The sequence below is a fragment of the Rhinatrema bivittatum genome, chromosome 2, assembly GCF_901001135.1.
Source record: "Rhinatrema bivittatum chromosome 2, aRhiBiv1.1, whole genome shotgun sequence".
NCBI classification, from domain to species: domain Eukaryota; kingdom Metazoa; phylum Chordata; class Amphibia; order Gymnophiona; family Rhinatrematidae; genus Rhinatrema; species Rhinatrema bivittatum.
The window spans coordinates 20695902-20722999 of NC_042616.1; the positions used below are offsets into that span (position 1 = coordinate 20695902).

The 27098-nt window shown below is 47.9% G+C and overlaps 1 protein-coding gene across 1 annotated transcript; it reads left to right on the plus strand.

Annotated features, from left to right (window-relative positions):
• LOC115083660 (zinc finger protein 74-like) lies at positions 1-27098 on the plus strand. Its single transcript, XM_029587611.1, has 4 exons — positions 1-33; positions 8555-8893; positions 25336-25468; positions 26664-27098. Exons 2-4 carry the CDS (start codon positions 8621-8623, stop codon positions 26810-26812), a joined length of 555 nt encoding a protein of 184 aa, XP_029443471.1. The 5' UTR covers positions 1-33; positions 8555-8620; the 3' UTR covers positions 26813-27098.

Here is a 27098-nt window from a genome sequence, read left to right on the forward strand (position 1 = left end):
TTTAGCGACTGCAATAAAGCTCAGCCCTGGAGGGTAAGCGGTGTCTTTCCAACCCGTTCTTTTCTGGTGTCCCTGTGACGGTTTCTAGCAAGCAGCGGGACTGAGTGTAAAGGGCTCCAGGCGGGGGCCTCTGCACTGGGGGGGCCGAAGCAATACAGTGCAGTTGGACGCGGGAAAATAGGCGCTAATCAATCCCCTAATGCAGTAGGGGGATTAGCGCCTATTAAACGCGCGTCCCACGCGGAGTGAATGAGAGAGCGATCATCACATGTAAACGAATGGGAATGAGCCTATTACTCATTCACTCCCAATGCAAAAAGATAAATGTAGGTCTCTGATGCACATTTATCGCTCACAGGCCGATACAGTAAAGCGCGGCTGCGGTTACCCTGTTTCTAACCCTCTTTGTACGCACAATTTGGACGCGTATGTCTAATCCGCGATTCAGTATCTGGTTTTACGGGTCCTTACCACTTCTTGAAATCGACGCGTATCCCTTTCTGCCTGCCGCATGTATATGATATGTTAATGATCGGATTAGCTATTCCCTCCGATACAGTAACGTGCTGGAGCAGGAGTTAATAGCTGAGCGCATTGAAAAGTACAGAAAAGCAAAAAAACTGCTTTTCTGTACTTCTTTTTTAAAGTAAAAAAAAAAAAACTGGGCAGACCAAGTAATGAAGACCGATGCCTGTAAACTCGGGGGCTGTTTTCATTACTGGCAGACAGGCAGCCGCGGCGGGTCACGCTAGGAAGGAGGTGCTAAGGTCGCACAAGTGACCTTAGCACTTCCTTCTTAGCGTGACCCCCTAATTTAAATATTGCATGACGCCCCCCCCTTTGGGGCACCATGAGATTCTATGCACCTTTATTGCATCGGCACCTGGGAGCGTGGAAAGGAAATCAAGGAGGCAATCAGGTCTTTAAGTCGCAATCTATGGGGCCGATGCAATACAGTGATCCGAGCGCACTGTTTAACCTGCTGTGGGACGTGGGTTAAATAGGCGCTAATCCACCCCCTAATGCAATAGGGGGATTTCCTAGCGTGTAGCAGATGGACTCAGGACCAATGGGGTATAGTGTACTCGTGCTAGCAGTTGGAGACGGATCAGATTTCAATCTGACGTCAGCCCCTAGTACATATACCCCTGCAGGAAGTGCAGATCCTCAGTATTTTCCGTCTCCAAAGCAATTAGGGACTATCTGCACGCTCTCAGAGCGCTAGAACTAAACTACAAAGAAACCCAAATTTAAGAAGAAAAGATACTTACGGAAGATGAGCCCCGCTCTCCTGCGGTGATACCCTCGGGTCCCTCCCCCAGTTGAGATTCCCGAGGTGATTTCCGTGGTCCCTCGGAGGTGAGTGAGCCTCGGTTCGGCGGCCGAATCACGGCGAGGACCTAGCCTCCGGTCTCCCGGGCGCGGCTGAGAGGCAGCGGGTGCATTCTCGAGAACGGCGGTGAAGGTATTTACCCCCTACCCCCCGCAGCCGGAGACCGCCCGGAGCGAAGCCGGGAAGCGCCGAAGACAAGGTAAGGTAGAAATCCTCTTTTGTTATCCGGTCTCCAAGGATAGAAGAGAAGCGCAGGTCAGTGATGCGACCAGTGCCACCGGGTTGATCCTCCCTAGCAGGGACAGACCCCGGTTAGCCCAAGGGCCGGCCACGTGGAGGCTCTCAGAGGTGGTCGCCATCTTGCCCGTGTGCTTGCCATCGCCATCTTGTCCTCATTCGCCGCTCCATTCGCCGCACAGCACAAAGTTGGCTTTAGGCGCACAAATCCTCTTGTGCACGTACGTGCGCGCACATATCCCTTGTGCGCATAAGCTACATGCGCAAAGGCGAGGTGCACAAATTACGCACGCCGCGAGCTGTGCGCATAAATCTTGGGCGCACAGCCGCGCGCATATCTCACACGCAACCCGGGCGCACAGGAGCGCTTCAGATTTAAGCGCAGACAACCATGGCACCGCCAGATAATGAGTTAAAAGCGCAAGATCTCTGCCCTGCAGGCCACATTAGGGCCGCACAGAGCGAGGCGGCCGACGCCCTATGTTCACAGTGTGAGGAGGCCCTGGGGGACCCAGGCCAAGGCCTCGCGCACCCAGGGCCAAGTACCAGCTCCTCGGACGACACCCCGGACCTAGTAAATCCCAGAGGGACACCCCCTCAGCCAGGGCCCCCAAAGAACCAGCGCCACCCGGCTTGGACCCTGCATCGCTCTCATGGGTGGAACTTTTCAAGGGGATCCACACCTTTGTTCGAATGCAAACTGAAGCTTCGCATCCACATGCTCCACGAGAGGATCCTGATGCGCCAGGTCCCTCAAGGGAGAGATACAGGCCTCCAAGATCCAGAAGTCCCACTTATGAGGACTCGGACATATCCGAAGAGGAGGCCGAACCTCTCGAAGAAGGAGAACTCCCCCCGGGGACAGAGCCTCACCGCACCATGAGACGCTTTTTCGCAAGGGACGAACTCTCGGACTTAGTTTCACAATGTCTCTCGGAGCTCGCCATCCCGGCCCCAGGCTCTCCAGGGGAACCTAAGCCGAATCCCCTACTGGAAGGCCTCCGCCAGACCTCTCGCCATTTCCCGCTGTTACAAGCTGCGCAACAGCTAATTGACCTGGAATGGAGCACCCCGGAGTCCACCTTCAAAGGGGTACGAGCCCTAGCTGCCATGTACCCCCTGGACCCGGCAACCAAAGATCTCTTTACCTGCCCAAGAGTGGATGCCATGGTCTGTGCGGTAGCTAAGCGCACCACCATCCAAGTGGAGGGAGGGACAGTGCTCAAGGATGCCCACGACAGGCGCCTGGAGTCCATCCTGAAACAGTCCTTCGACATCACCGCCATGGCTCTTCAAATAGCGACCTGTTACACCGTGGTAACACGTGCCTGCTTATCCCAAGCCAGGAATAACATTCCAGGAGAGGTCATGGAACCAGCAATATCTTTCCTAACGGATGCTGCCTCCGACTTCGTACGCACAGCGGCCAGAGGGGTGGCGTCTTCAGTGACGGCCAGGAGGCAACTCTGGCTCCGAAACTGGTCAGCGGACACATCCTCCAAAGCTAGATTCACGAGGATGCCCTTTAAAGGATCCCTCCTGTTTGGGTGCGAACTGGAGAAACTGGCCGACAAATGGGGAGACTCCTCATTGCCGCGCCTTCCAGTAGACAAGATAAAGAGAAACCAGCAACCGTTCCCCAGATCATCCCGGGGCAGAGGATCACAGCGCTTCAACCCTTATAGCAGGAACAGCTTTCAAGCGCCATGCTCCACAGGCAGAAACCAGTCCTTTCGGAACAGGCACAACAAGAGAGGAACCGGCTCGGGTTCAGGTCCCAGTCGCACTCCACAATGAGATTCAGCCGACCCGTCTAAAGGAAGAAGCCATAGGGGGCAGACTAACCCTATTCTGATATGAATGCTTGTCATGAAGTTCGGTATAGAAAAAAAAAATGTTAAATATTCTACCGCAGATGGGTCGAGATAACGTCGGACAAGTGGGTCCTAGCCATTATTCGGGAGGGGTACTATTTGGATTTCCTGCGAACCCCTCCGGACAAGTTCGTGGAGTCTCCTTGCCATGACCCCGCCAAGAGGACGGCAGTGGAATCAATGCTAAACAAACTGCTGACTCTCAAGGCCATCATACCGGTACCTCCACAGGAAGCAAATACTGGGCATTCCATTTACTTTATCGTACCAAGAAAGAAGGAACGTTCTGGCCCATCCACATGTAACCCCTGCGCTCCGTAATAAAGGCAATACAACCGGGAGAGTTACTCACCTCCCTGGATCTCTCGGAGGCCTACCTGCATATATCAATTCATCAGGAACACCAGCGCTATCTACGCTTCAAGGTCCTGGGCCACCACTACCAGTTCCGGGCGCTTCCCTTCGGGTTAGCCACAGCGCCCCGGACATTCATCAAGGTAATAGTGGTAGTGGCGGCAACATTGAGGAAGGATAGGATCCAGGTGCACCCTTACCTAGACGATTGGCTGATCAGGGCGAAGTCACCAGCGGAGAGCCACCAAGTGACCAGCAGAGTCATAACTCTACTGGAGAGCCTAGGATGGGTGATCAACACAAACAAGAGTTCTCTACAGCCCTCCCAGTCACTGGAATACCTAGGAGTCCGATTCGACACCAGAGAAGAGAAGGTCAGTCTGACTCTCACGAAGAGATCAAAACTGTGGATCCGGCTGCAAACACTATTGAAAGTCCCTCGTCCCACAGCATGGGATTATCTGCAAGTCCTCGAGCTGATGGCATCCACCCTGGAAGTAGTGCCATGGGCAAGAGCCCACATGAGGCCCCTTCAGCACTCACTTCTATCAAGATGGAGCCCACTGTCCCAGAACTACACCGTCCGGCTGACTCTCCCTGGCAGGCTCCGGACCCAGCTACGGTGGTGGTTACAGACCAACCACATGGACAGGGGATCAAGATTATCCTCCCCATCATGGACCCTGCTCACCACAGATGCCAGTCTACAAGGATGGGGGGGCACACTAGGAGGAGTTAACCGCCCAAGGGCGGTGGAACACCGAAGAGGCAGGATGGAATATCAACTGACTGGAAGCTTGGGCAGTCAGACTAGCCTGCCTACGGTTCGCCCACAGGATCCGGGACAAAGCAGTAAGAGTGATGTCAGACAACGCCACAATGGTAGCCTACATCAACCGACAAGGGGGCACCAAAAGCCAGCAAGTGTCCCTAGAAATAGACCCACTGATGGCGTGGGCGGAAGCGAATCTCCAGGAGATATCTGCTGTCCACATCGCCGGGAAAGACAACATAACGGCGGACCACCTCAGCAGAGAAAGCTTAGAGCCCGGAGAATGGAAGCTGTCGTCCACAGCATTCCAGATGATAGTGAACCGGTGGGGGACACCGGTCATGGACCTTCTGGCAAGCAGACACAGCGCGCAAGTGACCAAATACTTCAGTCGCAGACGGGAACCACAGTCTCAAGGGATCGATGCCCTGGTCCAGACCTGGCCACTGGGGACCCTACTATACCCCTTCCTATTGTGGCCCTTGCTGGGCACGATCATTCACAAGATTCAACTACACGAGGGTCTAGTTCTTCTGGTGGCTCCAGATTGGCCAAGAAGACCGTGGTACGCGGACATGAGAAGACTACTGTTATGGAACCCTCTTCCCCTGCCGCCTCACAGAGATCTACTACAGCAAGGACCGATCCTCCACGAGGATCCAGCTCAATTCTCTCTTATGGTCTGGCCATTGAGAGGGCTCGCCTGAGGAAGAACGGATACTCGGGGGCTGTAATCGACACCCTCCTCCGAGCACGCAAGTTCTCCACATCGCTAACATACATAAGGATTTGGAGAGTATTTGAAGCCTGGTGCGATGATCACAACATCAAACCATGCTCATTCAAAGTTCCAGTGATCCTGGAATTCTTACAGGACCACAGGTGGCAGCCTTATCGTGCTATGGCTCAAGGAGCGAAGGCGACAGCATAGCTTCCCACCCAGACGTGTCACGCTTCCTGAAGGGAGTCAAACACATCCGCCCACCACTAAAGTGGCCGGTACCTCTATGGAATCTCAACCTTGTCCTGGACTTCCTAGCAGGAAACAGTTTCAGACCCCTCAGAGGCCTGTCTCTCCGCCTCTTGACCTTAAAGACTGTATGTTTGCTGGAAGTCTGTTCAGCCCGCCGCATCTTGGAACTACAAGCACTGTCCTGCCGTGAGCCGTTACTCAGGATCACACCGGGATCCATCCAACTACACACGGTTCCCTCGTTCCTTCCCAAAGTGGTCTCTCACTTCCACTTAACCAGACCGTCTCACTTCCATCGGCGGACGCCCTGAAGAATTCGGAAGAAGCCCGGAATATATGCCATATTAACATCGGCAGACTCTTATCCAGATACCTGGAGGTGTCGGAACCCGTAAGAAAGACGGACCACCTCTTCGTCCTTCATAGCAGAAAGAAACAAGGGGAAGCGGCCTCGCGGGCCACCATAGCCCACTGGATCAAGGAAGTTATCAAGGCAGCCTACGTAGAAGCAGGAAAGCTCCCGCCTCTACAGGTCAAAGCCCATTCAACAAGAGCCCAGGCAGCGTCCTGGGCAGAGACCAGAATGATGTCACCTGTCGAGATTTGCAGGGCAGCGACATGGTCCTTCATCCATACATTCTCCAGATTCTACCGTCTTGATGTTCAAGCTCGAGAGGATACGGCATTTGCAAGGGCAATATTGAGTGGGTCACAGGCAGCCTCCCACCCGGTTCGGGAGTAGTTTTTATACATCCCACTGGTCCTGAGTCCATCTGCTACACGCTAGGAAATGGAGAAATTACTTACCCGATAATTGCGTTTTCCTTAGTGTAGACAGATGGACTCAGTATCCCGCCCTTGGCTGCCGGACACACACATGATTCAAGGGTAAGCCAGATTTTCGTTTACCTAGAATATCCACCCTACTGGGTGTCGACACTTCAGGTTGAGCTCTCCGGCGGTCTCCAGCTATAGTTCACCAACCAATCTATTAATCAGGTTAATCAAGTTTTAACGTTAACCAAGTTATAAAGTTATGCAAGTTATAAAGTTAATCAATCAGTCAGTCAAACATATATCCACGATGCTTTGCATGGAAGAATACTGAGGATCTGCACTTCCTGCAGGGGTATATGTACTAGGGGCTGACGTCAGATTGAAATCTGATCCGTCTCCAACTGCTAACAGGAGTACACTATACCCCATTGGTCCTGAGTCCATCTGTCTACACTAAGGAAAACGAAATTATCAGGTAAGTAATTTTTCCATTAGTGCCTATTTAACGCGCATCGGACATGGCGTGAATGAGTTAGCACTCATCACATGCAAATGCACTCATTCACTCCAAATGCAAAAAGATAAATGTGTGTCTCAGACACACACATATTTATTGCTCAGATATTAACGCCTGCCTGGAGCCAATAAACTCTGCGGCCGTTTTCATTACTGGCAGACATGCAGGTTATGAAAACCGAGGCCAAGTTTACCGGCATCGGTCTTCATAACCGGCAGCCGTGGCGGGTCGCGCTAGGAAGAAGGCAGTAACGGGCCGATACAGTAAAGTCCGCGGGAGAGCAGGCGAAATTGAGTGTCTGGTTTTCGACCCGCGGGCCGACTTCAAATTTTTTTTTTTACTTTTGGTAACTTTTGGGACCTCCGACTTAGTTTCGCCATGATATTAAGTCGGAGGGTGCACAGAAAAGCAGTTTTTTCTGCTTTTCTGTGCACTTTCCCAGTGCCCGAAGAAATTAGCGCCTACCTTTGGGTAGGCGCTAATTTCTGAAAGCAAAATGTGCGGCTTCGCTGCACATTTTGTTTTCTGAATCGCACGGGAATACCTAATAGGACCATCAATATGCATTTGCATGTTGCGGGCGCTGTTAGGTTCGGGGGTTTGGTTGCGCGTTTTCGGCCCCTTATTGAATAAGGGGTAACCGAAACAGCGTGTCCAATCGAGGGTGCGTCGGAGCAATGCAAATGCACTCATTCACTCCAAATGCAAAAAGATACATTGAAAAGAAGGAGGGAAAAGCAGAAAAAACTTTTCAAAGTAAATAAAATAAAATAACTCAGCCTGTAAACTCGGCGCCTGTTTTCATATCTGGCAGACAGGGCAGCGCAGCGGGTCGCGCTAGGAAGGAGGTGCTAAGGTCACGCAAACGACTCTAGCTCCTCCTTCCTAGCGTGACCCCCCCTAATTTAAATATTGCATGGTGCGCCCCCCTGCGGGTGCCATGCGGGTGCTAAGAAAGCGGGTGCTGAAAAGTCAGCGCCCGCTTTCCGGGAAGATTTTTGCGTCTGCCCCTATGTTTGCAGCCATTCTTATGAGCTGCTCTGATTGCTGCCCTTAGGATTCACAATAATTTGACTTTCAGAAACTTGAGCATTAAAATGTTAGGATTTAGGGGTCAAAGCTTGAATGGGAGGAGCACTAAGCACCGCCCCGTAAAGAGAGTAGAGGGGAGTTAGCCTGCAAGAGACTCCTCTCAAAGCTCACAATTTTACTTGCACACAGAAACCTGAGATTTACCTTTTGTGCTCTCTGTAACCTGTAATTTTACTTTACTATTGTTGTTTATAATTTGTATTACTTTTTTTTCAGTTTGCTATTCCCTTATCCTGTATTTGGTGAGGGTCTGTCTGGATATTCCATGTGGGACTGAGGGGAGGGATTCTGCTAGCATTTAGTTTTTGTGTAAGGTTTGTATCAGTCCAGCTTGTTTTGTTTTCCAGCAGGGAATAGATTTTTATTTATTTAAAAACATCTCTAATTCACATATTACAAAAAGTTCATTATTTAGCTGCTTTAGGGCAAGTTACCTCACTTCCAGTTTTGTTGTTTCATAGATAGGATGTTGCTGTGTGAGTTTTGGGAGTTGGTGCTGTTTAAATGTGATGGGTTTGATACAAAGGTGCTGAGAGTGTTTTCTGCAGGGTTTTCTGTTAATTCACAAAGTGCTCGGTACAGGAGGGAATTAACTCTCCAGATTCTCTCTTTCTCTCATCCTCAGCCCGACCTGTCTCTGATCCTGACTACATCGAATAGAAAGGGAAAGTCTAAATCTCGCCCGTCTCCCATGGATGGTTTTATGGGTTCTGGGACTTCAGTGGAGCCCAGGAAGGGGGTTCTGCCTTCTCCAGAGCCAGATCCCTCCTCGGTGCAGCCTCTGGCAGAGCCCCCGGGATCAGAGGAGGGGGCAGGGCTGGCTCTGGATCCACTGCAGCCCAGGACTTTGGGCTTTCTGTGGATGGTTGTGGAGCGGCTGGAAGCAACAATGAGCAGCAAGTTGGAAAGGATTGAAGGGAAAATCTCTGCTCATGCTAAGCGGCTGCAGGCACTGGAGAACAAGGTAGGAAATTTACTCATTAATTCTCCTGGGTCCATTCAGGATAAAGTTTGTTAGAAGAAAAATTAAGAATTTGGAAAATGTTGCCAAGAGAAATATTTTACAATTATCAACTTTCCCAAGAGAGAATATTTCACCAGGGGAGATGATTAATAATTATTTAGGGGAGGCTTTGCAAATATCTAAGGAATCTCTTCTTCTAATTAACCACATTTCTTTTCTAGTGAAAATTAAGGGGCGGATTTTCATACTCCGCGAATAGGCCTACTTTTGTTGGCGCTCCAGGCGCAAACAAAAGTACGCTGGATTTTAGCAGATACGCGCGGAGCCGAGCGTATCTGCTAAAAACCTGGATCGGCGCACGCAAGGCTATCGATTTTGTATAGCCGGCGCGCGCCGAGCCTACCCCCGTTCCCTCCGAGGCCGCTCCGAAATCGGAGCGGCCTCGGAGGGAACTTCCTTTTGCCCTCCCCTCACCTTCCCCTCCCTTCCCCTACCTAACCCACCCACCCGGCCCTGTCTAAGCCCCCACCTTACCTTTGTCGGGGGATTTACGCCTCCCGGAGGGAAGCGTAAATCCCCGCGCGTCAGTGGGCCTCCTGCGCGCCGGGACGCGACCTGGGGGCGGGTACGGAGGCCGCGCCCCCGGGCCACCCCGGGCCGTAGCCACACCCCCGAAACACCGCGATGACCGGGCCCGCCCCCCTCGGAGAACTTACGCGAGTCCCGGGGCTCTGCGCGCCGGTGGGCCTATGTAAAATAGGCCCACCGGCGTGCAGGGCCCTGCTCGCGTAAATCCGGGCGGATTTACGCGAGCAGGGCTCTTAAAATCCGCCCCTAAATGTATAAAGATCTTTGTCTCTTGTTGCTGATCCACAAATTTCAAGGAAGAAGAAGTTGAACCCCAAAAGTAATTTTCCAAACCTTGGTCATTTTTAGTCTTCAATTCTCAGCCAGGTCACGTCTACTCCTCTCCCTCCCCCGCTTTATTTATTTATTTTGTTTATATTATTTTATATACCGTTATTCTGATAACAATCATAACAGTTTATAGTATAAATATAAATAAAATCAATTAAAAATTATAAATGATTAAAAACAAAACATTAAATTCAATATAAATATTACAGCATAAATAGTAAAAACATCTATGGATAAAAAAAACTATAATGAACAACAAAGTCAATTTAAAAAACATAAATTTCCTAGCGTGTAGCCAGATGGAGCCAGGACCAATGGGTTACGCGCTCCCCTGCTAGCAGATGGAGATAGACTCAGGTTTCAAAGCTGACGTCACCCTAGATACCCCCCTGCAGTGACCTCAGTCATCCAGTATCTCTCTGTCTCCTAGCAGATGTGGAGGTGCTATCCCCATACCAAGCCCCGTTCTCCTGTGGTGATACCTAAGGTCCCTCCCCCAGTTGAGAATTCCTGAGGTTATTTCCGAGATCCCTCAGAGGTGTGACTTGGTCCGGTAACCAGTTCCTGGTGTGGACTTTGCTGCTGAAGCCGGTAAGCGCTGAGCCTGGGAACACTGAGAGGAGAGGATCACCTTGCTGGTGGCTGAAAGGAATCAGTAAGTTTTTACTTGGGACATTGTCTTTTTTAAAAGTATTGGGGCAAAGTTAACTATTTGGGAATATTACTTAATGTATTTGTGCCTTTAATAGTCAGGCTGTGAATAAACAAGTTAGACTGTTTGTATTTTTAGTCAGTCAATAAGGTAGCAGTAGGTAGGCAGTGAATAAACAAGTTAGACTGTTTGTATTTTTAGTCAGTCAATAAGGTAGCAGTAGGTAGTGTGTTTATTTTTAAAAGTCTGCAGAACTGAGTGTTCTCCAGACTTTTAAAGAACTGAGTGTTTGTATTTAATACTAACTGAGTGCTTGTATTGAAAAAAAAAACCCCCAAAGTAGCCAGAAGCTAGAAATAAGCTAGGAGCAGTGTATACCTAAGTAAAAATGTTGAATAGTTCAGCTCAGTTACTCACCTTGGAAAGGTGTTGAGGTAGTGTGATTGATTGGGTTTGAATAGGGACCAACATTTGTTAATCAAGGGAGCAGTGAGTCACTCAGGCTGACTAAATAAAGTTAGACTGTTTGTATTTCCCAACCCACCCACAGCTCATCTCTTAATTTATAGGCAGGTGCTACTTTAAAAAAAAAAACCAAACATCAACAAAAACTTTATTGAGAATTCGATCAGACCCCGGTAGGCCACTACCAGACACATAGTGAATTCACTAATACATTTAAAGGACGTTAGACACATTCCTACTCCCATAGCAACCTAAAACTTAAATAGGAACTGATCAAAATTGAGATGAAGGCAGCAGTCCAGCAGCAAGAGGGGGGCTTCCCAGTCTTTTGCATCGAGTGTCACATGTATGATTTTTTACCCACCGGTGAAAAGTTGTACATGTGCATGCGATGCAAAGAGCTCCTGGCTCTCAGAGAACGAGTCCGATCTCTGGAGGCAAGAGTGGCAGACCTGGAGGAGCTAAGGCAGACAGAGAGGTATATAGATGAGACCTTCAGGGACATAGTAGTCAAGTCCCAACTTCAGACTGGCAGCCCTGGTGCTGCCTTGGAGGAAGAAGGTCTCATGATGGGAGAGCACCAACCAGGTGCAGCAGGAAAGGATCCTGTAGCAAGGACCTGCTCTCCAGGTGATGCATTGTCCTTTCGCACTGAGGATATCTCCCCAAGGCCTACTGCCCGGGAGGGAAGGGTTAGATCGGCCGTCATAGATGGTGATTCGATTATTAGGAATGTAGATAGCTGGGTGGCTGGTGGGCGTGAGGATCGCCTGGTAACATGTCTACCTGGTGCGAAGGTGGCGGACCTCACGAGTCACCTAGATAGGATTTTAGACAGTGCTGGGGAGGAGCCGGCTGTCGTGGTACATGTGGGCACCAACGACATAGGAAAATGTGGGAGGGAGGTTCTGGAAGCCAAATTTAGGCTCTTAGGTAGAAAGCTTAAATCCAGAACCTCCAGGGTAGCATTCTCTGAAATGCTCCCTGTTCCACGCGCAGGTCACCAGAGGCAGGCAGAGCTCCGGAGTCTCAATGCGTGGATGAGATGATGGTGCAAGGAAGAGGGATTCAGTTTTGTTAGGAACTGGGGAACCTTTTGGGGAAGGGGGAGTCTCTTCCGAAGGGATGGGCTCCACCTTAACCAGGGTGGAACCAGACTGCTGGCGCTAACCTTTAAAAAGGAGATAGAGCAGCTTTTAAACTAGAACAAAGGGGAAAGCCGACAGTCGCTCAGCAGCGCATGGTTTGGAGAGAGGTATCTTTAAAGGATACTAATGATGCATTAGAATTAGGGCATCCCGACAGTGAGGTTCCAATAATTAGAAAAGTAGTCCAAGTGCCTGTAACTAAAAACTCACCTGAGCTAAAAAATTCTAACTTATCCCTATCAATTAGAAAGCAGAATGAAAATACAAACAAAAAACAAACTTTGAAATGTTTGTTTGCTAATGCCAGAAGTCTAAGAAGTAAGATGGGAGAATTAGAATGTATAGCAGTAAATGATGACATAGACTTAATTGGCATCTCAGAGACATGGTGGAAAGAGGATAACCAATGGGACAGTGCTATACCGGGGTACAAATTATATCGCAATGACAGAGAGGAGCACTCGGGAGGAGGTGTGGCGCTTTATGTCCGGGATGGCATAGAGTCCAACAGGATAAACATCCTGCAGGAGACTAAATACAAAATTGAATCTTTATGGGTAGAAATCCCTTGTGTGTCAGGGAAGACTATAGTGATAGGGGTATACTACCGTCCACCTGGTCAAAATGGTGAGTCGGACAGTGAAATGCTAAGAGAAATTAGGGAAGCTAACCAAGTTGGTAGTGCGGTAATAATGGGAGACTTCAATTTTCCCCAATATAGACTGGGTAAATGTATCACCGGGACACGCTAGAGAGATAACGTTCCTGGATGGAATAAACGATAGCTTTATGGAGCAATTGGTTCAGGAACCGACGAGAGAGGGAGCAATTTTAGATCTAATTCTCAGTGGAGCACAGGACTTGGTGAGAGAGGTAACGGTGGTGGGGCCGCTTGGCAATAGTGATCATAATATGATCAAATTTGATTTAATGACTGGAAGAGGAACAGTGTGCAAATCCACAGCTCTCGTGCTAAACTTTCAAAAGGGAAAATTTGATAAAATGAGAAAAATTGTTAGAAAAAAACTGAAAGGAGCAGCTACAAAAGTAAAAAATGTCCAAGAGGCATGGTCATTGTTAAAAAAAATACCATTCTAGAAGCACAGTCCAGATGTATTCCACACATTAAGAAAGGTGGAAAGAAGGCAAAACGATTACCAGCATGGTTAAAAGGGGAGGTGAAAGAAGCTATTTTAGCCAAAAGATCTTCATTCAAAAATTGGAAGAAGGATCCAACAGAAGAAAATAGGATAAAGCATAAACATTGGCAAGTTAAATGTAAAACATTGATAAGACAGGCTAAGAGAGAATTTGGCTGTAGAGGCAAAAACTCACAGTAAAAACTTTTTTAAATATATCCGAAGCAGAAAGCCTGTGAGGGAGTCAGTTGGACCGTTAGATGATCGAGGGGTTAAAGGGGCACTTAGAGAAGATAAGGCCATCGCGGAAAGATTAAATGATTTCTTTGCTTCGGTGTTTACTGAACAGGATGTTTGGGAGGTACCCGTAATGGAGAAGGTTTTCATGGGTAAAGATTCAGATGGACTGAATCAAATCACGGTGAACCTAGAAGATGTGGTAGGCCCGATTGACAAACTGAAGAGTAGTAAATCACCCGAACCGGATGGTATACACCCCAGAGTTCTGAAGGAACTAAAAAATGAAATTTCAGACCTATTAGTAAAAATTTGTAACTTATCATTAAAATCATCCATTGTACCTGAAGACTGGAGGATAGCAAATGTAACCCCAATATTTAAAAAGGGCTCCAGGGGCGATCCGGGAAACTACAGACCGGTTAGCCTGACTTCAGTGCCAGGAAAAATAGTGGAAAATGTTCTAAACATCAGAATCACAGAACATATAGAAAGACATAGTTTAATGGAACAAAGTCAGCATGGCTTTACCCAGGGCAAGTCTTGCCTCACAAATCTGCTTCACTTTTTTGAAGGAGTTAATAAACATGTGGATAAAGGTGAACTGGTAGATATAGTTTACCTGGATTTTCAGAAGGTGTTTGACAAAGTTCCTCATGAGAGGCTTTTAGGAAAAGTAAAAAGTCATGGGATAGGTGGTGATGTCCTTTCATGGATTGCAAACTGTCTAAAAGACAGGAAACAGAGAGTAGGATTAAATGGGCAATTTTCTCAGTGGAAGGGAGTGGACAGTGGAGTGCGTCAGGGATCTGTATTGGGACCCTTACTTTTCAATATATTTATAAATGATCTGGAAAGAAATACGACAAGTGAGATAATCAAATTTGCAGATGACACAAAATTGTTCAGAGTAGTTAAATCACAAGCAGATTGTGATAAATTGCAGGAAGACCTTGTGAGACTGGAAAATTGGGCATCCAAATGGCAGATGAAATTTAATGTGGATAAGTGCAAGGTGAAGCATATAGGGAAAAATAACCCATGCTATAATTACACAATGTTGGGTTCCATATTAGGTGCTACAACCCAAGAAAGAGATCTAGGTGTCATTGTGGATAACACATTGAAATCGGTTCAGTGTGCTGCGGCAGTCAAAAAAGCAAACAGAATGTTGGGAATTATTAGAAAGGGAATGGTGAATAAAACGGAAAATGTCATAATGCCTCTGTATCACTCCATGGTAAGACCGCACCTTGAATACTGTGTACAATTCTGGTCGCCGCATCTCAAAAAAGATATAATTGCGATGGAGAAGGTACAGAGAAGGGCTACCAAAATGATAAGGGGTATGGAACAACTTCCCTATGAGGAAAGACTAAAGAGGTTAGGACTTTTCAGCTTGGAGAAGAGACGACTGAGGGGGGATATGATAGAGGTGTTTAAAATCATGAGAGGTCTAGAACGAGTAGATGTGAATCGGTTATTTACTCTTTCGGATAGTAGAAAGACTAGGGGGCACTCCATGAAGTTAGCATGGGGCACATTTAAAACTAATCGGAGAAAGTTCTTTTTTACTCAACGCACAATTAAACTTTGGAATTTGTTGCCAGAGGATGTGGTTAGTGCAGTTAGTATAGCTGTGTTTAAAAAAGGATTGGATAAGTTCTTGGAGGAGAAGTCCATTACCTGTTATTAAGTTCACTTAGAGAATAGCCACTGCCATTAGCAATGGTTACATGGAATAGACTTAGTTTTTGGGTACTTGCCAGGTTCTTGTGGCCTGGTTTTGGCCTCTGTTGGAAACAGGATGCTGGGCTTGATGGACCCTTGGTCTGACCCAGTATGGCATTTTCTTATGTTCTTATGTAACTCTTCTGATTCAGAGACGTGGAAGGGCTCAGTAAGTCTTTCCTTCGGTCTCTTGCTCGGTGCACTGTACCGACGACGTTCCCGATCCTGTTGGGGCAAGGGAAGGGGTTTTCCAAGCGGGTTTAGCGGCCCCCTGATGAGCTAGGCCCCACTTCAGGCTCGGTGGGCACTGCACGTGGCAGGCTGCAGCAATGCCATCTTGCGCGCAGTTTGGTGCAGTGCCATTTTCTCCCATTGACCGTTAGTACGTGCGTTGCGGGCCAGCTCTGTTGTGCGCCTGACCCCACCCCTTAATGAGCGCGCATTTCTGCACATAACCGCGCGCATAAGCACACGTGCACAACTGGATGCTTATACTTGCGCTCGTCAGGGTGGATTTGTGCACACTCGAGTCTGTGCTAGCTGACTGAATGCACAAGATACAATGAACTATGGCTCAGGCAACAAAAAAGCACAAGTGACACTCTCTTTGTGCTTCCTGCCATATTAGGGCTGCGCAGCCTGACCTGGATCCTTCCTGTGTCAGCTCTGTGAGGAAGCCCAGGGAGGGTTGGACTCTCAGAACTTCTCCCAGTCGGAGGATGGGTCAGCCAGGACCTTATCTGTTAGCGCCCGGATCTGAGCAGTCCCGGGGCTGCGTCCTCCTTGGGAGAGGGCAGGTCAGGGGGGCTTACCCCAGATCCTCCTGGGCTAGGCATGGACCCAGCAACCTTTTCCTGGATGGAATTCGTTCAGGGCCTTCAAAGCCTTTGTTCAGGCGCAGTCAGCTGCTGCCTCTGCCTGGTCTGGGAAGGCCTCATCCTCCCAGCCCTATCCGCAGGCTTACCAAGGGTATCCCTGACAGGGATCCAGACCCCACGGATCACGATGGGGATGCATATTTATTGGAGGATAGGGAAATCCATCCAGGCCTGGAGCCATACTGCACTATGCTATGATTTTTCCACAGAGATGAATTGCCAGCCCTGGTCTCCAAGACCCTGAAGACTATGGGAGTTCCCGGCACAAACCCTATGTCGGAACCAAAAAGGAATCCCATCCTGGTGTCTCTATGGAAAGCCTCTTGCTATTTCCCGATTCTGGAAGCCATCCAGGAGTTGATTGACCTGGAGTGGGACACCCCGGAAGCAGCTTTCAAGGGGGTCTGACCTTGGAGGCCTTGTATCTTTTGGACCCAGCAGTCAAAGAACACCTGCGTTTCCCGAGAGTTGACGCCCTGGTTTGCGCTGTTTCAAAGCTAACAACTATCCCAGTGGAGGGAGGAGCGGCCTTGAAGGACACACACGATAGGCGGTTGGAGTCCATCCTTAAGCAAGCCTTTGACACGACAGCAATGACACTGCAGATTGCTTCCTGTTGTGTCCTGGTGGCTCGTTCGTCTCTGCTTCTTTTTAGAGAGGCAGATAGCTGAGGGGCGCATTCCAGAGAGTCGATGGAGCTCGCCGCAGCCTTTCTGGCAGATGCAAGCTCTGACCTAGTGCATACCTCGCCTCAGTGATGGCAGCCAGAAGACAGCTGTGGCTGCGAAATTGGTCAGTGGGCGCAACCTCTTAGGCAAACCTCACAAAGATGCCCTTTAAGGGATCCCTCCTATTCGGAAGTGAATTGGAAAAGCTAGCCAGTAAGTGGGGTGAATGTCTAGTACCGTGGCTACCGGAAGATAGGAAAAAGAGGCCCATGCGGGGTCAGGCCAGGGGCTCCCAGCACTTCTGGCCATACAGAAACTCATTTCAGACATCTCGACCTTCGGGAAGGTCTCAGTCCTTTCGGAGCCCACAACCAAAAAGAGGAACTGCTTCAGGCTCAGGTTCAACCCAAACTTCCCAGTGAAGGGCAATCGACGGAGCTAGGCGCGCCCTTTCACCCCCTGCTCCTTCACTGGCCAGGTCGGCCCTCCCTGCGCTGACCCATCGGGCTCAGGGGAGGTGGACCTGAGGCAGGGAAGGCGACCCGACCAGCTACCGGAGCCCCAGGACGGAGATAACAGAAAATAAAAAGACCGCGGTAAGCCCGCCCACACGAACCCAACGTCATTGGAGCGCCCCGGAGCCCTTTACGTGCAATCGACGGAGCTAGGTGCGCCCTTTCACCCCCTGCTCCTTCACTGGCCAGGTCGGCCCTCCCTGCGCTTTCGGCGCTGACCCATCGGGGTCAGGGGAGGTGGACCTGAGGCAGGGAAGGCGACCCGACCAGCTACCGGAGCCCTGGGACGGAGATAACAGAAAATAAAAAGACCGCGGTAAGCCCGCCCACACCAGCCCAACGTCATCGGAGCGCCCCGGAGCCCTTTAAGGGCAATCGACGGAGCTAGGCGTCTCGCGCACGAAGGAGCCCCTTTGAGCGCCCCTTCGTGCGCACCAGGAAGCGCAAGATAGAAGGATAGAGAGACTACAGTTTCTAAGCGGGTCCGAGGCGAGACCGTGTGAGGCCTGCGCAGCCGGCGCCGAGACCAGCCGAGGTAAGGCCTTTTTCGTACACCTACCCCGTAAACCCCTCGACCCCCGCCACCGGATTCATGCCTTGAGATATTAGGATAAAAGAGGAGAGAAGGAAAACAAGATATAAGAGATAATGGAGAAGGGTAGGTGAGACATATATGTGTACAATATTCATAGGGAGAGTAGACTATAAGTCAAACCGTACATTGACGTTTAGCAGTAACAGTAGGTACATACAGCTTATACCGCCATATACTATGAAAAACTATCCAACTGATCAAGACACCTGTCTATCATGCGACTGCTGTTGCATGGCCAACCATAATTTGTAAGGTTCCCATGTTTTTTGAAATAAAGTCAGTCGGTCTTGATGCACAGCAGTGAGCCTACCCAGTTGGTAAAAAGAATGTAGTCTTTGATGCATGTTGGCCATACTGGGAGCGTTTAATTGTTTCCAATGTAATGCTATTTCCGCTCTAGCTGCAATAAAATCTTGCAACACAAATCGTTGTATTTCCTTCATGTGATCTAAGGTGGGTAGCCCTAGAAGTATATGCCAAGGCTTGGCGTCCACATTAACCTTGAGGACTTGGGAGATCCACTTAAATCCTGTTTGCCAGAAGGAAGTTATCTTAGGGCATGTCCACCATATGTGATAATATGTACCCAATTCCTCACATCTCCTCCAACATGTGTCCGGGATCTTAGAAGTGAACCTATGCAGCTTCACTGGGGCGTAATGCCAATGATATATTAATTTGTAGCAATTTTCTTGCAGCCCAGCAGAGATAGAGCATTTATGAGCCATGGTATAAATAAGATCCCAATCCTGATCCTCCAAGGGAACCTGAAAATCAGCTTCCTAATGCATGCGATGTTGATGCACGCCTAGCTTTTTACCATTAAAAAGAGCATAGGTTTTTGAAATAATGCCCCTGAGTGTGGAAGCATGCTTACAGAAATTTTCAAATACTGTGCCAGTGGTTCTAATAGTGCCCGCCCGCATTCCCTTATGCGTGAAGTGTTACATTTTTGCATACAGCAGAAAGTCTAAATCATCAAGGGACTAGTTAGTACTTAGTTGTGCCCTGGATAGAAAAGCACTCTGTACCAATACGTGTTTCAGCCTCTGAATTCCCGCCGCAGCCCATATCTTAGAGGGTGTGGACGCAGCGGTGATGGATACGACTGTGTTAGTGAACAAATGAATCATTAGCGAATATTGTTCTGGCCCCACTTCTGCCAAATCTGAACGGTAGTGTGCAAGGCGTAAGGAAAGTGGGTGAAACTGCCCCACGTGGACTTAGGTTGCCATGGAATTGCTGATATTGGAAACTTCCCCAACAGAGCCTGCTCTAATCGTACCCATTGTGGGACATCATGCGGGTGGTGAAGCACTACCAGTGCCCTAAGCTGCGCCGCATTAAAGTACCAGGTCAGATTGGGTAATTGTAGGCCACCTCTAATTTTTGGTTGATATAGCGTGGCTCTAGCAACATGTGGAGGCCTCTTCCGCCAGATGAACCCACAAATAATTTGTTACCATTGTTTCAATGTGGCCGATGGGATGATTATGGGAATCGTAGTGAAAAAATATAAGAAACGGGGGAGAACGTTCATCTTGACAATTGCAAGTCTCCCCATCCAAGAATGAGTGTGTTGCAACCATTTTTCCAAATTGGTTTTTATTGAGGCAAGAAGTGGCTGGTAATTTAGATCAAACAGTTGTTTAGTGAGAGAGCCTAACCGTACCCTTAGATACGCCCACTTAAATGGAAATTTCTGGCGGAGAGAGTGCACCTCCGTGTTAGGTAATGTAAGGTTGAGAATCTCTGATTTTTCATAATTGACTTTCATACCTGACACAGAGGTAAACTGTCCTAATTCTTCCATAATTCCCCTCCGAGAAAGTTCGGGTTCCGAAAGGGTAAGCATGACATCATCCGCAAATAATGACATTTTAAAATGGGTGGCTCCCCTAATCCTTGTGGTGAAGGGTTCCATAAATAGGGAAAAGAACAGGGGAGAGAGCGGGCATCCCCGCCGAGTCCCCTGCTTAATTACAAAAGATGTCTTAGAGCTACCATTGGCCTTAACCCTCGCGTAAGGTTGTTCGTATAACTTCATTAAACAGGTAAGAAAGGATGCACCAAAAGCCATGTTTCGTAGAGTCTTAAAGAGAAACAACCAGTGCACAAGATCGAACGCCTTTTTGGCGTCCAATGAAAGGAGAACAGCAGGTATTTTGTCATGATTCATAAACGAGCACTATCATAAACTACCATTCATAAACGAGCACTATCCACAGCGGGACCGCTCCATTGGAATTAACTACCCCCAGATCTATGCCAGGAACAATGCCATCTCTCCTTCAGAAAGAAACTGAAAACCTGGCTGTTCGCTCAAGCATACCGCTGAAGGAACATTCTATCCACCTGTACTGACTCTCTCACCCACCCCTTTTACCTTCCTACCCGTTCCCTATCACCTCCGTCTCTCCGCCCCGGTCCCTGCCCTTCCCTTGCCCCCTCAATTACCTCCTCTGCTCCTTCACCCACAGGAATTTTATGCTAGTAACTGCTTATGATAAATTTACCCGCCGAAATTCAGCTACTCTATGTTAATCAATTGTTCGCTGCCTATTTTTTACATTACTCTCCAGTTGTACTCGTCTGAACTTCTTCTCTTCTAACGCCCATGTTTATGCTCCCTGTTTTTTGTAACTTTGTCTTCTCTATCGGTGTTAATTGGTTTCCCCTAGTTCTACTGTAAACCGGTACGATAAGACTTGGTCTTGAGCATCGGTATATTAAAAGAATTTAAATAAAATAAATAAATAAATAAATGATGCACCAAATCTATAATGTCCACCATCCTACGGACATTATCGGCTGCTAATCGCCCGGGAACAAAGCCCAGGTAATACACCATTTAATCTGGCAGCCAAGACCCAGGCTAGAATTTTCAGATCTATGTTAATCAGCAATATCGGCCGATATGAACTACACCTGGTAGGGTCCCTTCCCAGCTTGGCAAGTACTGTGATTCCCGCTGTATTAGCATCTTTACTAAGGGAAGTGCCCTCTAATAGAGAGTTAAATGTATCTGTCAGGGGACCCACTAGTGTCATAACAAATTTACGATAATATGTACCAGTATAGCCATCTAGACCGGGTGCCTTTCCAGGCTTTATGGCTGCTAGCACCTCAGCATTCTCTATAGGTTTGTCTAGGAATTCTTTCTGCGCAGCCGAGAGTGTCGGTAAAGTAACCGACTGCAGGTAGTCATCAATCGCCCCATCAGTTATGGAGATATCTGGGGAGTATAACTGAGAGTAAAAATCAGTGAAAGAGTTGCAGATATCCTCAGACTTGGTGACCACCTGCCGTTGAGTATTATGAATTTTAGCCACCACTGTCTGAGCCCAGCGGCCCGCAGCTGTCTTGCCAAGTATCTCCCAGCCCTGTTACCCCCCTCAAAAAATTGTTGTTTCAGCAGAGTGAGATGGTGACTGATAACATTATCATCCAAAGATCTCAAGTGGTATTTAGCCTTCAATATTTTCTGATATAGTGTTGCAGACTTAGTGGTGCTATGCTGTTGTGTTAAGGTTGACAATTCTGAAAGCAATAACCTGCGTTGACTCTCTCGCTCCTTATTACAATAGGTCGCACGGGCTATGCATAAGCCCCTTACCACCGCTTTGGAGCATTCCCATATCGTCAGAGATGACATTCCCTCCGTCTGATTCTCCCTAAAATAATTTGTCAATTGGCTCTCTATCTTACTAGCAAAATCATGATCTTTGAGCAGGCTGTCATTAAGCCTCCATGGACGGTAACCCGAATCTGAATCTCGGAAATGGCATACAACCCAGATCGGGGCGTGGTCTGACCACGTGATATTATCAATGCCCACTCTATAAACCTGGTTCTGTAGTTGAGCTGACATAAATAAATAATCTATTCTGGAGTACGTACAGTGCGGATTGGAGTAGAACGTAAAGGAATGGGAATGGGGGTATCTTTTGCTCCATGTATCTATGAAATTATGCCACTGCTGTCTCACATTAGGGAGTGAAACCTTACTGGAACTGGAATCCATAGACGGATCCTGTACAAAATTAAAGTCTCCTCCCATGACGAGGTCCCCTTCTAAATGCTGCTGTAAAAGACTTTCAAGGTTGCTTAAGAAAGAAGAGTGATTCGTATTTGGGAAATAAGCATTTTTTTACCAGAACATACCTGCCTTGCGGGTCATATACATGCACTAGCTCTTCATGTACAAAATCCGTGGAGAATAGAATCCCCACCCCGGCGTATCTATTGCTCTTTGTACTGGCAGACCAGTCTGGGAATTGTGGGAATACCAAGAGACGCTCATGATGCCTCCGAACGTGCGTTTCCTGGATAAACACAATGCCTGCTTTTTGTCTTTGTAATTCCCTTTTGAGGGTTAAATGTTTTCTAGGCGTTTATAACCCTTTCACATTTAGAGAAAGTAGTTTGGTCGCCATTTATGCTATCAACAATAGCCACCATGTGCAGATATTCCCATACTAGCACATGTAACCCACTGAAGACTCTGTCTACCCAAGTCCCATTTTGTCCTTTACGTACCCTGAAGCCCCCCTGCCCCCTCCCATAGTAGAGAAAACCAGTCATGAATCCCGGTGTGCCCCCTGAAAATCCTAAAGCATCCCAGTGTCCTCCTAAGGGATACCAGTCTCCTGGAGGCCTTCAACATCCGACACGTAACGGGACCCCCACAACACACCCGTTCCCCCCCCAAGCCCTATTTATGAGAGAAAAGATAATACCGTTATAAACTTGAAACCCAACATCGCAATACCACTTTTTTTTTTTTTACCACATACTGTCGAAACCAGCGCTGAACAACCAACCAGCACTTAAAATGTCAGTGAATCTTGGTATTCACCAAAGTAGTCCTAGGGGGACTAATGATGCAGATAAATCCAGAAAAAGAAAGGCACCACTTCAGCCTTGATCCTGGACTGCAGATTGGCGATTATCTGGTTGTCTGCGGAGCCTCTTACCGCCCTTATCCGCTCTTTGCCAACGTGGTGCCACGTCCGTCTTCTGTTGTGCCGGTACCATTTTGGGTGCTTGAAAAGATACTTGCAGCTGCACTTTGGTAAAGGCCTCAACTGGTGGCCATCCGGTAAGAAGCGCCTTGCACTTGAAAAGTCAGCCCAAATGGGTAAGTCCATCAATATTTAATGTCATTGGCCCTTAGACTGGAGATTACTTCCCGAAGATCGTAGCGTTTTTTCAGCGTAACAGGTGAGAGGTCCTGGTAAATAGACAGAGTGTGATTGCGCCATTTTATTTCTTTCATCTGCCTAGTGATGGCGTATATTTGTTCTTTCAGAGGAAAGCTAGTAAAGCACAATACAATGTTCCTTGGACGTTGGTCCCTTCTTGGGCCAAGGGCCCTGTGCGCTCTTTCAAAACGTACCTCCGGAATGGTAGTATCTGAGTCATTAGAGCTTTCACTGCCTTGCGACAGTATAAAGAAACAGATTTGCGTAGCCACCGCGTTCACATCGGCAAACTCAGGTTGTTCCGGGACTCCCCGTATGCGAAGATTGTTCCTCCTGCTCCGATTTTCAAGGTCTTCCACCTTAGCTTGTAACGCTTGGATTTCGGAAGTTGAGGCAGCATGCTGAGTATTCAGGTGAATAATGCGTCCCCGTGTCCGACTATCCGTATCTCCACTTCGTCCACTCTATTCCCTAATGCTGCTAAATCATCCTTCAGGTCGGCAATAGACGCCATTATTTCCATCTTATGCTGCTTAAGATCGGCTCTCAGGACAATAAACCACTGTCGGGCCTCTTCTCTAGTGAGCAAAGACGCTATAGAGGGGGAATCATGACTAGTGACTTCACCCGGGGTGTCTGCTGGAGCCGCGGCCTCTCCCATTTCTGAACCTGTGGATTCAGTGCCATCTTGGCCTAGCTCCGTCTGGCTTTTCCCACAGGAAAATTGTCGAAGATCAGTAGTTTTTTGCTTCAAGGTCATTGTCAATGAAAGTGGAATAGTTCCTCCTGGTTTACCTACTTGTTCAGCAGAAAAAATCTGAGTCGAAAAGCCAAATTGTCAGGTTTTAGGGCTTGTGGGGAACGGAGCTAAACAGCTATGCGTCCGCTCGCATCAGACGCCGACAGCGCCCCCCAGCCTCATTAATTTTAACTATTTTGATAATAAAATAAATTCCCCAAGTGTTTTTTGCCCTGTCTCTCTGTCTTGATTAGATTGTAAGCTCTACTGAAATGGGATACATCACTTAATCAACCAGCATGTGAACCATGGAAATAACTAGAAATGGGAGCAAGGGTACTGGTCAGGACACCAAACTCTTCCTGCCCTGCTATTTATTTGATTGATTGATTGTATTTTGATCGTCTCCTAATTTAAAAAAAATCTCAAAGTGATGTGCAATCAGACATAGAAATTTCTAACTATATGTTAGGATTTAGCACTACTGCTACTATTTATGATGTTTAAAGCACTACTAGGTATACACAGCACTGATAGACACACACAGGAGATGGTCCCTGCTCCAGGGAGCTTACAGTCTAATCAAGGCAAACATGCACAACAAACAGGAATATTGAAGAAGCGTCTTAGAAAGAAGTTAGCATTTAAAAGCAGCATCAAGAAGGCAAGTTTTTAAACTGGATTTGAAGATGGACAGAGAGGGAGCAAGACACATGGACTCTGGAAGTCTCTTCCAGGCATTTGGCAAAGCAAGGTGGAAAGCACAGAACTGAAAAGTGGCGGTGGTGGAGAAAGACACAGATAAGGGCAACTTGCCTGATGAATGGTGTTGACGAGGAAGGAAAAGAAAAGAAAGAAAATGAGGAGCTGCAGAGTGAGTGCATTTGTAGGGGAGGGAGAGAAGCTTGAACTGTAGGTGGAAGAGGACAGAGAGCCAATGTAGTGACCTGAGAAGAGGGGTTACATGATCATAGCGAGGTTAAAGAAAGAGAAGTCATGCAGCTGAATGTTGAAGAGATTGCAGGGGAGAAAAACGATTCAGCGGGAGGTCAGCACAGAGCAAGTTACAGAAGTCTATACAGGAGGAGATAAGAGAGGAGAGGAGGGTTTTGGCTCAGAGAGGAAGGGCTGGATTTTAGCAGTGTTATAGAGGAGGAAGTGACTCACTTTAGCAATGTTTTGGATGTGCAGAAGGAGGGGAGGCATCAAAGATGACTCAAGGTTAGGGGCTGAGTAAACCAGGAGGCTGAGAGCACAGTGAGCCCTCCTGATGTGACAGAATCAGATGTTCCTGATGTTCTGGATAATGCTCTGTTAGATCTTGGGTTTTATTATTTAGATTTATCCAGGCAGAGACGATTGATATTCTCTGTCTCTGGGATTAGACTTGTAAACCCTGAGGTCCAGAAAGGAAACTGAGTCCAGGGGAACAAGTCTGGCAGTTCCTGGGGATGAGGGGTCCTGGTGTCCCCTCTTCCATGATAAAATGTTATGGGATTAAAGCCAGCTGAGCCTCTCCACGTGTCCCTGAGTGTTTCTGGTTTGTGTTTCAGGTGCCGGTGACGTTTGAGGACATCGCTGTCTCTTTCTCCCAGGACGAGTGGGGGTATTTAGATGAAGAGCAGAAGGAGCTTTACAGGGAGGTGATGAAGGAGAATTATGAGACCCTGAGCTCTCTAGGTCTAGGTAAGGATTGCATTATCTGCATTTCTAGTATACACGGAGGATGTTTTACTAAACATCATTGGGTGAATGCCACACAGTAAATGTGCACACAGCCCTGGATTTCCCCCTCTCTTGTGTAGGGAACAGGAAGGGCAAGATTGAGGCAGACAGAGCTGGGGTGAACCCCCTGATAAGAAATTGGCAGCTTATCACTGATGCTGTAAGAATGAAGCGGCCCGGTGTATCCCCAGAGCCCTCCGTCTCCTGCGGCATGGAGTATCTCCTTCTCTTTTCTGGGCCACTCTCCCACTCCCCACTACAGCAATAGCAATTTGGATCTCCCTCCCTTGATCTCAGATTCTGTCTGCAGGTAATGGAACCTCCTCTTCTCTCCTTCCTACCTCTCCCCTGCTCCCTGATCCCAGATCCTCGTCTCTGAAATCCCTCTTACTCCATCCTCCTCTCTTCTCCTTCCTCCTCTTCCCCCATCCTAGATTTCAAAACCTCCCCCTCAGATGGGCCTGAGCTCCCCGGTTTTTCACAGTTGGAGGCAACAGGGAGTATTTATTTATTTATTTAAAACTTTTCTATACCGTTGTATAGTAGAGCACCATCACAACGGTTTACAGTTAGGCACTATCAGTCATCTGTGGAGGGAGGGGGATCTGATCCCAACACAGGACTTCGTGAACAGATTTAAAGGGGGTATGGGGGACTTTTTGGGAGTAGCTCAGATCCGACATTTCTTACAAAAGGTACGGGACACGCATTTAGTGCGCCCCACTAAATCATTATTTGAGACCTACTGTGAACACGCCGATAAACTTCGAGGAGTAATCTCCAAATTGTATACTCTACTAAATGCGCAGTCCCCCTACGCTTTTGCCCATCTTAAAGCCTGGGAGAATGAGTTGGGTGTTGTAGTCACGGAAGAAGAATCGGATGTTGTATTTCAGAACACTGCCAAAAGCTCTATTTCTGCTGCAATTCAGGAGCATTGTTATAAATTATTATATAGATGGCACTTACCTACCAGTGCACCCTTTGCTCTTTCATTTTTCCCTAATAGTGAGGAATTCCTAATTCTGGAATTCCTCAAGAGGGAAATGTAGAGACAAGACCTGACCCTTGTAACAGTTTTGCAACAACCTGTGACCTTTTGAGGCCTAAGGGCTGTAAAACTGTGGAAACTTGTACTGTTCTTGTTCCTTTGCAGCAATACAGGGAAGCTTGGTATCTGGCAGAAGACGTATGCATGTACCTGTGAATCACCGTGACCCCAAAGTTTTGTTTTATCGGTGGGAACTGTGCATGAGAGCACCAAAGGGGAAACAGATGGGAGAAGTTAAGCTATTTGTAGAATGAAGGAAAATGTGTGTCCTGGTGGTCAGAAGGATGACTGCTGACTGCATGCAGAGGACTTGAGGTCAGACAGAGAGAAAAACCTGTATATAAGGGGTGGTTGGAGCACTGGATATTTGGAGAAGGCCTGCACTCTATCCGCATGTACATTGCATTGTACCCTTCTCCCCAGGAAGACGACCATTCTTACAGTTATACTGGAACATTTTATAAAATACTTATAACCTATTTACATATAATGAAATGAATGCTTGCTGTTATGATTCAGTTGTAATAAAAGATGAATTAT